General features: G+C 55.0%; 1 protein-coding gene across 4 annotated transcripts in view; it reads left to right on the top strand.

The window, feature by feature from the left end:
* KDELR3 (KDEL endoplasmic reticulum protein retention receptor 3) overlaps positions 1-11469 on the top strand; it is a 17077-nt gene extending 5608 nt beyond the window's left edge. For all 4 annotated transcript variants that reach the window (XM_029955842.1, XM_029955839.1, XM_029955841.1 and 1 more), the window contains 5 exons: positions 75-215; positions 4705-4805; positions 9263-9421; positions 10061-10313; positions 11044-11469. In XM_029955842.1, coding sequence (XP_029811702.1) covers positions 125-215; positions 4705-4805; positions 9263-9421; positions 10061-10313; positions 11044-11084 — 645 coding nt within the window. In that variant the 5' untranslated portion in view covers positions 75-124 and the 3' untranslated portion in view covers positions 11085-11469. The remainder of the gene's footprint in view (positions 1-74; positions 216-4704; positions 4806-9262; positions 9422-10060; positions 10314-11043) is intronic.
* Positions 11470-11729: the final 260 nt, after the last annotated feature.

Genomic DNA, 11729 nt, shown 5'->3' with positions numbered 1-11729 from the left:
GCGGGGAGCGCGGGGCGCGGGGCGCGGGGACGCACAGCCCGGCCCGGGGACGTGGCAGCCGCCTCTCCCGCCAGAAAGTTTCCCAGGAGTTGGCTGCGCGCGGCGCGGGGCCGCCCGGGGAACCATGAACGTGTTCCGGATCCTCGGCGACCTGAGCCACCTCCTGGCCATGATCTTGCTCCTGGGGAAGATCTGGAGGTCCAAGTGCTGCTCGGGTGAGGGTCGCCCGCCCGGCGCGGAGGTGGGAGACGGGGTGGGGCAGGGAGGGCCTGGGCCACCTGGGCCCAGCCCGGCCGGCAGCCTGCAAGGCTTGGGGGGTGGGGTGGGGTGGGGGTGGGGTCCTGAATTCCCATTCAGGTTGGGGACTTCGACCTGGGGGTGCTTGAAACTGTCCTTGCACAGCGCGACTTCCAAAGAAAATGTAAAGGTGTGCCCTATCGAAGAAGGAGGGCCCTCGGAGGTTCTGGAGGGAGGCTGATTTACTCCTGCCCCACCCCTGCCTCGGCATGGCCAAGGCCAGCGGGAAGAGGAGGAGGATGAGGAGGAGGTGATACCCTCTTGCTTCCCTAGTCCCCGCAGGAGCTGGACGTCTGCCACGCTCTGTACCCTCACTCAGGCCCGGAGTGGGATCGGAAGTTTGGGGGCGGCAGGGGCGGCGGGGGGAGGACTGCAAATAAAACTGGCCTCCAATTCTCTGGGTCTCCTCTTTCCTTCCCCTACCACTCTCCACTGCCCCTTCCTCCTCTGCCTGTGTGAGGCTCACGGGGCTGTGATGTGGCAGGAGGGACACCAGGCTGGGCCCTGTTGAACACGGAGCTGCCCCTGAGCAGAAGCCCAGGGAAGGCAGGAAAAGTCCTTCTTTTGCCCAGCCAGTCTGGCTGCCTTTTGGGGTGGGGGGGAGTTGGAGAAGTTTCAGGGCGGGCCTGGTGGTGGCCAAACACCGAGGGCATCAAAAGGCTGCTCAGGCCTCCCGCAGCCATCTTTGTCCCCTGGTGTCCTGGAGATGCCCACCCTGTGCTTGGCACTGGGGTGACAGGAGACAGAGGAGTGCAGGTGGAGGGGGGGCCCGAGGAGGCGGAGAGCAGACCCCTGGCGTGTTCGTGGAGGGAGCAGCTCTGTGCCCGGTCCTGGAGGATGGGCAGGCGTCCCCAGGAAGGATGTGCTGTGTGGAGCCCGCAGGGATTGTCCCAGCGAGAGCTAGCAGTCCGATTTGGGGGGGATCCAAATGTGAAAGCGCCTTGTCGGTCAGGCTAGGGAGTCAGGACTGGGGAGCCCCAGAAGTGTGGGGAGCAGGGGAGGGGAGGGCGAGGGACCTGAAGCGGGTCACTCGGAAAGCTGTGCAAGAGGGAGCGGTTCTGAACCTGCAGGCCATTCTGATTTTCAGTCTCTGGAGAGATGGGCGCTCTGGGCCCCTGGAGTTCCCACTTGGGGTTCCCCTGAGAGGGGCTCCGGTGAGGGGGGTATCTAGCTTGAACCTGGCCCTCTACTTCCATGGAGGTCCTGAGGCAGGAGGAGCCACCGTGACGGAGAGGGGGCGCTGTTCCCCACCCCACTCTGCCCCGCCCAGCCCTGGGCTCCCTGGACCCACGAACACCAACAATTTGGGACTCCGGGGCCTGGCGGAGGGGACTTTCTCGCAGTGGGAGGCCGCCAGCAAGCAACAGTCATAGCCACCAAGTCAATGCTAGGGTTCGTTAGAGGCGCTAAGTGCTACGGGGAAAGGGCAGTGCAGCCTGTGTGTGTGTGTGTGTGTGTGTGTGTGTAAAGGGGGGGTTGGCACAGGCCTGGCTGCGATCTGAGGAGGTGAGGCGCCTGGACGCCAGCCCCGTCTGGCCCCGAGCCTGGTGTGACCCTCACCAACCAACCCTGAAGGTAGGGGGCTGGGCTTAGATCTCACCCAGCCACTAACTCATTGCATGATCTCAGGCCTCAGTTTCACCACCTGTTGAATGGAGGGAGGGCTGCTGTGTGCTCAGTGGACCCCAGAGGGACTCTGGCCAGGTACCTGTTCCCATTCCCTCCCTTGTCCCCGGTCTCTGGGCACGGCTTCCGGCGGTGGACATTTTTCATTGCTTTCAAAAGAGTGTGAAAACCTTTGTGCTCAGGACTGACTCCCAGGCTCCCACGAAGGTGTGAGTGAAGCCCAGGAACCCGGCAGGCTGCGGACGCAGAGAGGGGAGGCGGGGAGGAAGGCCATGTGTGGAGGGCGTAGGCAGTGTCCCCCACCAGGGTCGCCTCCTGGACCCTCCTAAATGGCCTCTCCAGAGAGGCCTCCGTGAGGGCTCAGTGAGACAGGGTGGCCACAGGCTCCACGGCCTCAAGTCCAAGTCCCAGTCCCCCAAGGAGGCACTCGCATTCTCACTGAATCCTACTTAGGCCTCACGTCAGCGCTGTCCCATGTGTGCGAGGGGGCTCATGCCACAGGTGAGGAGTGAGGGGCTAGGGCTGGCCGTACTGGCAGGAAAGCCAGCATGGGGACCCGGTGCCCCCCCCCCCAGAATGTTCGGGGGCAGTGGTCTCCTTCCCCAAAGCGTCCAGCAACCAGAGGACTAGACAAGGCACAGTTCAGGCGTATAAGGGAAGCAGACCCTGGGGCGCCTGGGGGGCTCAGTCAGTTGAGCGTCCGACTTTGGCCCAGGTCATGATCTCACAGTTCCTGGGTTTGAGCCCCGCGTTGGGCTCAGTGCTGACAGCTCAGAGCCTGGAACCTGCTTCCGATTCTGTGTGTCCTTCTCTCTCTGCCCCTCCCCTGCTCATGATCTGTCTCTGTCTCTCAAAAATAAATAAATGTTAAAAAAAAAAAAAGGAAGCAGACCCTTAACCAGGTGATGTCACTCCTTGGTGCCCCAGTCATTCCATTACATGTAAAATCCACATGTTATCATCGTGCCTGGAGAGAGGGACCAAGGGGGACAGTGACAAGATATGGGGCCAGGGAGGCGACGGGAACGGCCTGTGCGGGACCTCAGGAGCCCCGAGGAAGACGTGAGTCTCTATCTTAAAGGGCATTTGGGGGTCACGTAAGGGCTTTAAGTGGAATTTTATTTTAAAAATAGCCCATTGGTTGGTGAGTGGAGTGGGGGGGGGGGTGGCAGCTGAGAAGGACTTGGGGAAACCGGTGGGATCCGTGAGGGAGGGCGAGGGGACCGTGGTGGCATGCCTGGAGGGGAGACAGGAGGCGGAGCTCGAGGGGGATGGTGGGTCTTGTGAGGCAGGAATACAGAGGTCAGAACTCAGAGAAGAGTCCAGAGCCGGGGCACCCCTGAAGTAGCACAGGGGCAGGGAGAAGCCCGGAGAGCCCTCAGCGACTATGCGGTGAGGACGGGAGCGGCCAGAGGCGGCGAGCTAGCAGTGTGGACGGTCGCCAGAGCCAGGGGAAGGATGTGGTTCTGAGCAGACACAGTCCTCAGCCGGCCCTGGGGAGGCTGGCTGAGCTGACATTTGGATCAGGAACACGGGCATCGCCGATGGGAGTGGTTTGGTCAGGTGTCCGGACTTGCCCTGCCCTGGACCCGCCTCCATGACGCAGCAGGAGCGGCCGGAGGGAGAGCAAGGAACGTGACCGCCAAGGGCAGCGTGGATTCCTGGGTTGGCTGGTGGAACAGAAGAAGGGTGGCAGTGGGAAACCGGGTGAAACCCGAGTAAAGCCTGGCGCTGGGTCAGCAGTGCGACAGCCACGTGGATGTCTTCATTTTGGTAAAGGTTCTGCGAGCCAGCCAGACATCTGCTCGGTAGGAAGCTGGGCGAAGGGTATGTGGGCACCAACCTGTGCTGTCTTGACGATTCTTCTGCGAATCTAAAATCAATTCAAAATGAAAAGTGGGAAAAAAAAAAGACAGAGGCCAGAGCAGGTGAGGAGAGAGCATGAAGGTGTGACCCCAGTTTTGGCACCTCGATGTGGCCCCGTGTGTGTGTTGTGTGAACACCAAGATCTGGAAGGACGCTCAGAGTCTTGGAGGTTCAGGTGGCTGCTGCTTTTTTATTTCTATCTCTGTATTATCTGCTTGTTTGTTTTACAAAGATAGACATTACTTTTATCACTAAAAAATAAAGCATCTTGAACCTTTACAATTTGGAAAATAAGAGAGAATGCCCCGCCCCCCGGTCCCAGCTGCTTCCTCTGCCCGCTCCGGTCTCCCGGGTGGGTCAACTCCCTGTGACGTCAGTGAGTGGCTGTCCAAAAGGCAGAACTTTGGGGACTCAGTGGAAGTGTGAGGGTGGAGTGCAGAGAAGTCCGGACCCCCCCTTGCCGCCCCTCCCCTACTACCCACACGCCCTGCAGAGCCGGAATCCGGGCAGGCACACGCAGGGGCACCATGATCCCTGAGATGGAGACCTGAGCTGAGATCAAGAGTTGGACCCACTGAGGGGTGCCTGGGGGGCTCCGTCGGTTAAGCGGCTGGCTTCAGCTCAGGTCATGATCTCACGGTTCATGGGTTCGAGCCCCATGTCAGGCTCTGTGCTGACAGCTCAGAGCCTGGAGCCTGCCTCAGATTCTGTGTCTCTCTCTCTCTCTGACCCTCCTCTGCTCGCGCTGTCTCTCTCTCTCAAAAATAAATAAAAACATAAGAAAAAATTAAAAAAAAGAGTCGGACCCACCGAGCCCCCCCCCCCCCCAGGCTCTCCGCAGGCACTGGGCTTCTTGCGTGTCGGGGGCGCCTCGGAGTCTCTGTCTCATTTTCTCGTCTTCTCATCTGGCCACAGGCATCTCTGGGAAGAGCCAGATCCTTTTTGCTCTCGTCTTCACCACCAGGTACCTGGACCTCTTCACCAACTTCATCTCCGTCTACAACACAGTCATGAAGGTGAGAGGTGGGGGCGACCGTGGGGCGGGGCCCGCTGAGCCCCTGCACATGGGAACACGGGCTGTGGGGCCAGGCAGACCCGGGTGGGAATCCTGACCGTGGTGGTAGCCGCCAGGGGACGTGCGCTTCAACGAGGCCCTGGGCCCCCGGGCATCTGATCTTCAGAATGCAGATCATGCTAGTGCTCACCTCAGAGCAGTCCGTCCTCACCAGGAAAGGAGGCAGTAAACGCAGATACACATGAGCCGTTGCACATTAAATATTTGATCAAGGTTAGCTATTATAACGGTTAAAAAATGAGCAAAACATCAAATATGGTTCCCTGAGCTTTCAGAGAGGTTATTCCTCCGATATCCATTTGACAAGTATTTATTGAGCATCTACTGTGAGCCAAGGACTTGAAGAAGGCCCGGGAGACTCCTATTCTCATGGAACCTGCATTCTAACTGGGGAGACAGATAATAAAACAGCCAGAAAAGCTTTGGCTCGGGGTGAGGTTATGCAGATATTAAAACAGGGTGATGTTTCCTTTCATTATTATTAAAAAAAAAAGTTTTTGGGGCGCCTGGGTGGCTCAGTCGGTTAAGCGGCCGGCTTCGGCTCAGGTCATGATCTCATAGTTCGTGGGTTCGAGTCCCGCGTCGGGCTCTGTGCTGACAGCTGGCTCAGAGCCTGGAGCCTGTCTTCAGGTTCTGTGTCTCCCTCTCTCTCTGACCCTCCTCTACTCATGCTGTCTCTCTCTGTCTCTCAAAAATAAATAAAAGACATAAAAATTTTTTTTTAAATAAAAAAATGTTTTTAAAACCTGGGTTACGTGATAGAGAACAAATAGGTAGCTGTTCAGGGAGTGTGACCAGGAGGGGCCTCTCTGAAGGGGTGACATGTAAGCCAAGGTCTGTGTGACACAAGAACGAGCCCCAGGACAATTAGAGGATGAGGATTCCAAGCAGAAGGAACACCCGGTGCAGAGACTGCCCAGGCAGGATCAAGCTTGGTGTATTCGGAGGACCGGAGGGTGCTCTGCGGCCGGCCGAGGGCTGCCATCCCAGGGGTGGGGGGAGGGCAGATGCCACCTGAGGGCTGGGGGAGGGCAGATGGCACAGGCAAACATTGGGACTTAATTTTGTGATGGGAAACTATCTCTTGGAAGCATGGTCCTGTTTCAAAGGGGAAACCGAGCGGGTCTCGGTTCTATTCTGGTGTCATAGGCTCTGGGCCACAGCCGTTAGAGGTTGTTAGGGTGAGCTGTTTAAAATCAGCCATCCCAGCTTTTTTCAGCTCCACACCCAACGTGGGGCTTGAACTCACAACCCCAAGGTCGAGAGTCACATGCTCCGCCCACCGAGCCAGCCAGGAGCATCTCCCCCAGCCATCTGGGCTCTTTAAGGCAACAGTGGGTTAGTGGAAGGAGCCCAGGTTTCAGAGTCAGTGAAGGGGAAGATTACAGCGTGGATGCTGGTAAAGTCTTAAAGTAAGAGTTATTTTGATAAGATAAAGGCTTATTTTTACTTTACTAATAACATGGAATCTGGAGGTGGGGCGTCCAGGCCTGCAATGGCAGCTCCTTTTGTTTTTTTAAAGAGAGCAAAGCAGCAGGGGGCGTGGGGGGAGAGAATCCCCAGCAGGCTTGTCAGCGTGGAGCTCGACATAGGACTAGAACTCATGAATTGTGAGATCATGACCTGAGCCAAAATCAAGAGCCGGACGCTGACAGAGCCACCCAGGCGCGCCTGGCTCCTTCTGACTTTCTGCTCCACCGTCTTTAGTGTGACCTGGACTCAAGCGTGTGCCACATACAGTTGCTCAGAAGAACCCAACACTTGGTTTAGTGCTTTGCTGTTGCCATCTTGAAATTCTTAAATTTTTTTAAACATTTATATTTATTACTGAGAGACAGAGCATGAATAGGGGAGGGGCAGAAAGAGGGAGACAGAATCTGAAGACAGGCTCCAGGCTCTGGGCTAGCTGTCAGCACAGAGCCTGATGCGGGGCTTGAACCTACAAACTGTGAGATCATGACTGGAGCCGAAGTTGGATGCTCAACCGACAGAGCCACCCAGGTGCCCCTTGAAATTCTTAATTTTTAAAGGGCCCTGCAAATTATGTAGCAAGTCCTAAGGTGGCATCTAGCCTCAAGGTTGCCTCAGGGTCACCAAATGGCCTCTAGGGCTCCTACCATCACATCACATTCTAGGCAGGAAGGAGGAGGAAAGGAAGAAAGAGCAATAAATAGGGCACCTGCCATCTGGGTAAGCCCTTTGTAAAGAGCTTTCCCCAAATTCTACCCGGTGACTGCATGTTACTGACCATCCTTATCTACAAAGGAGGCTGAGAAATGTAGTTTTTAGTTGGGCACATCATCTAATAGTTACGTTTTTTAAAATTTTTGTTAATTTCTGAGAGAGCAAGCAGGCACAAGCAGGGGAGGGACAGGGAGGGGGACAGAACATCCCAAGCAGGCTCCACGCTGTCATCACAGAGCCCGATGCAGGGCTCAGTTTCATGAACCAGGAGATCATGGCCTGAGCCGAAATCAAGCGTTGGATGCGTAACTTACTGAGTCCCCCGGGTCACTAATAGTTGCGTTTTTAGGGAAGGCAGGCTGCAAGATGGGGAATTCTGCGGATCTCGCAGGGCCCTGTGAAGACTGGATGAGATCATATATGTAAAGCGCCTAGCACCCAGAAGAGACTTTCTCCCCCGTATGAGATGGGATTTTGGGATCCCAGGCATCTTGCTGGAACGGAGCATGTTGTCACCTGTGGGGTGTTGAACTGCGTGAACTTCAGGCTGAGGTCCTGAAGTCACCACAGAAATAGCAACCGCCGCCTATTTAGTTCGTGTCTCTGCCTGAGGGTCGGACTTGAGCTGTCCTGGGAGGGACTGGAGACCCAGGCGCTGGCGCGGCCGGAAGAGTTGTAGGACCTTCATAGAGGCTGGTTTCTGCGTTTGTGAGGTGAGAAAGTGGTCACCGCTTCACTGATGCATTGGGTCCTACCGGGATGTTTTGTCCTGGGCCCTGAGTTAGGGGCTGGGTGTTCAGAGGTGGACAGGACAGTCAGGACCCTCTTACGGAAAATGGGAGAGACAGACTGGTACACAGTCGTTTACAGAGCATGTGATTACGGGCGGCACAGCAGGTGGCGTAGGTGTTCCCATGCAGCCATGGCGACACAAAGTAGATTTGCCTCATTCTGGTGAGAAACTGAGTTTTGAAGTACAAATAGGAGTTCTCTAGGCCATTGAGTTCCTGGACCAGCAGCATCAGCATCACATAGGAACTTGCTAGAAATGCAAGTCCTCAGGCCTACTCAGACCTACTAAATCAGTAACCCTGGGGGCGGGCGGGGGGCGGAGGAGATGGTAGCTATTTGTGTGATTCTGATGCACAAATTTCAGAACCTCCGGCCTAGGTTAGAGGCCAAACCATAAAATCACATGCTGGAGGACAGCTACTGTAATTAGAGAGAGCTTTTCTGGGGTGCCTGGGAGGCTCAAAGTGTCCGTCTCTTGACTTCGGCTCAGGTCATGACCTCACGGTTCCGGGAGTTGGAGCCCCCGCACTGGGCTCTGCACTGACAGCGTGGAGCCTGCTTGGGATTCTGACTCCCTCTCTCTGCCCCTCCTCTACTTGCTCACGCTCACTCTCTCCCTCGCTCTCTCTCTCTCTCTCTCAAAATAAATAAAAATAAACTTAACTGAAAATGTCTAACTTCAGCTCAGGTCATGATCTCATGGTTCATGCATTTGAGCCCCTAATCTCCCTGCTTTGGACCCTCTACACAGCCCCCTCATGCTCTCTCCCTCAAAAATAGAGATTTAAAAAAAGAGAGATGGGGGTGGCTCAGTTAGCTGAGCGTCCGACTTCAGTTCAGGTCATGATCTCACAGCTTGTGAGTTCAAGACCCACGTCGGGCTCTGTGCTGACAGCTCAGAGCCCCGGAGCCTGCTTCGATGCTGTGTCTCCGTCTCTCTCTGCCCCTCTCCCACTCGTGCTCTCTCAAAAGTAAATATTAAAAAAATTTTTTAAAGAGAGAGAGCGCTTTTCTGCAAGAGCAAGGACCAGCTGATTCAAAGGACGTTAGTCCTAGTGGAAGAATGCCCACAGGTCACTGATGCAGATGTAGGAATCTGACATTTAAGAGCCCTAGAATGTCACTGCTAAGTCCCCCTACAGACACCAACCCCCTCCCCTGCCTGGAGATGCCTACGCACCGTTGAGTCCTCACATGGTTCGAGCCAGTGGTCCTAATGAGAAGCATGGAGTTACTTCACAAAAGGGTCATTAGCTTCAGAATCAAGGGCAAGGCCTCCAGAGAAAGTGCAAACACATTTCCCTTCTTCCCCCATTGGCCCTTAAGTTAGGTTGGTGCCAACTCAAGGTGGCTTGGAAGCCCAGCAAATAGGCTGGAAAAATGACTTTTTATGGATTCTTGTGTGTCTCTTTCCCTTGTCAGGTGGTTTTTCTCCTCTGTGCCTATGTCACAGTGTACATGATCTACGGGAAATTTCGGAAGACATTTGACAGTGAGAATGACACGTTCCGCCTGGAATTTCTTCTGGTCCCTGTCATTGGTCTGTCCTTCCTTGAGAACTACAGTTTCACTCCCTTGGAGGTAAGGGAAGGGACCGAGGGTACTAACTCCTAAGGGTAAACATGTTCCCGAACATCCTTCCCTCTGGGTCTTTGTAGTATCTGGGCTGGCGTTTTGGTACAACCGTGACCATTACTCACACGTTGTTACAAGTTTAGAAAGCGGGTAATAAACTATTCACACTACTCCATTTGAAAATGGGCGCATCCAAACAGTCCTGTAGACAAACAAGGCAGGCGTCACAGCACCCCTTACAGTTACCGAGGCCTTCTGTCTGAAAGGTGGGTGCCAGAGCACAGAGGGCGGAACGCAGGAAGCCTGGGCTGTGGGCCAGGAAATCTGTGCGGCAGCAAACATGAGGCTCTTCTGATGCCAGTGCATTCTGAGAAACTATGGCCTCCAGGGAGGCGAGCTTATAAAGTTCTGCTACAATTAAAACTTATGTTCTAAAGAAATGTTCATGTGATGTGAAAAAAGTTTACTTGAAACTTTAAAAAATATTTTGTATTTACAGAGAAAAAGGGTGGAATGGGTATTTCGGGAACTTTTTGTTTCACTGTCTTCCGCCCATAAACACTTCAGTAATTACCTTCTTTGGAAGAGATGGGCCCCTTCTCGGTCCTGACCAGCCTCCTCTGGCCACTTCTCTCGTTGGCTCAGATCCTCTGGACTTTCTCCATCTACCTGGAGTCCGTGGCCATCCTGCCGCAGCTCTTCATGATCAGTAAAACCGGGGAGGCGGAGACCATCACCACTCACTACCTGTTCTTTCTCGGGCTGTACCGGGCACTCTACCTGGCCAACTGGATCAGGCGGTACCAGACTGAGAACTTCTATGACCAAATTGCGGTGGTGTCTGGAGTGGTACAAACCATCTTCTACTGTGACTTCTTCTACTTGTATGTGACCAAAGGTGGGTGCTCAGCCAGCCACAGCAGAGTTGCTGGCGCGGGCAGGTGCTACCCACTCAGTATCTGAGGGCAATGGGAAGTGAACATGTGGACACAAGTCTCTGCCCCCCATGGTGCTTTTGTTTCAATGGGAAGAGACGAACATGTATTTTTGGGAAGCAAGCACCATGAGAAAAAGGATAGACCAGGAAGACAGGACATGTGCCGTACACACATGGTATGCAGAGATAATAGCTATGAGAGAACACTGGACAGAGTACTTAGAAAAATGTACAAGGAACATTCCAGAGAATAGCTTGTGTAGGAGCCCTAAGGCAGGAACCAGCTAGGTGTGATAAAGGATGAAAAGGCTAGTGTGTTCAAAATCTACACACCTGGAGAGGCAGAGGGGAATGGGTGTGCATCGCACGGACTGTGCAGGGCAGCCACTGGAGGGCTCATCTGCAGGACTGGCAGCTGCTGTGCAGAGTGGAAGGCAGCCAGAAGCAGAGAGACCAGTTATGGGGTGGGGGCGGCTGTTCAAGTCACCAGCGGGTGGGCAATCCTGAGTGGAGAGGACCTGGACAGATGTGAAACGGAAGTAGAGGCCCACTACATTTACGGCTGGCCCAAGTGGGATCAGTACCGGGGGTGGGGGTGGGGTCGAGGTCACTGGGGGTGTGAACTGGGCAGCAGCAATGCTAAGATTATGTAGTTAAAAGGGAGTTATCTAATGTCTCCGTTTTCTTCTAGTCCTTAAAGGAAAGAAGTTAAGCCTTCCAATGCCAATTTGAGGGCCCCACAGATGGTTCTACATGTTAACAAGCACACACAACAAACGATTTGGAACGGTCTTCTGGACTTCTACAGGACTCGGGCCAAATGTTAGAAAAATGCTTAGTGGGGACACTTCAGCCGAGCACTGATCATTGTACCTAGAAGACGTTCTCCCCAATCTGTCCCTTAAATTATAGCAGTGATTAAAAAAAAAAAAAAAAAACAACCCCAGGCAAATTAGAGAAGCATGGTGCCTCATGTCCACAGGACATCAAGAAATCTTAGGTGCTTAACCCGGATGTGGGGCAGACAGCCAACTGCTCTCCAGGGCGCTAGCAAGAGCCGCCCACTGGGGAACAGCCAGTCCCACCTGGCAAGACGTCCCCCCCCCCCCCCCCCCCCCCCCCCCCCCCCCCCCCCCCCCCCCCCCCCCCCCCCCCCCCCCCCCCCCCCCCCCCCCCCCCGTGTCAAAGACAAATGGCCCAAGAGCTCAGACTTCAAGGAAAGCATGCTGCCGTGGTGAGGCTCCCTTTCCCCATCGGAGACAAGTGGAGGCAGTGACACTTCCAACCCGCCTTCAGAAGCCACGGAAGGAAGCCGAGAAATGCACTCCGGGCGCCGGCAGGAGTCACCGGTCTCACCGGGGCAGCTCCGCACGGAGT

The sequence above is a fragment of the Suricata suricatta genome, chromosome 10, assembly GCF_006229205.1.
Source record: "Suricata suricatta isolate VVHF042 chromosome 10, meerkat_22Aug2017_6uvM2_HiC, whole genome shotgun sequence".
Taxonomy (NCBI): Eukaryota; Metazoa; Chordata; class Mammalia; order Carnivora; family Herpestidae; genus Suricata; species Suricata suricatta.
Note: the sequence above shows the minus strand (reverse complement) of the source record. Positions and strands in the feature narration are given on the sequence as shown.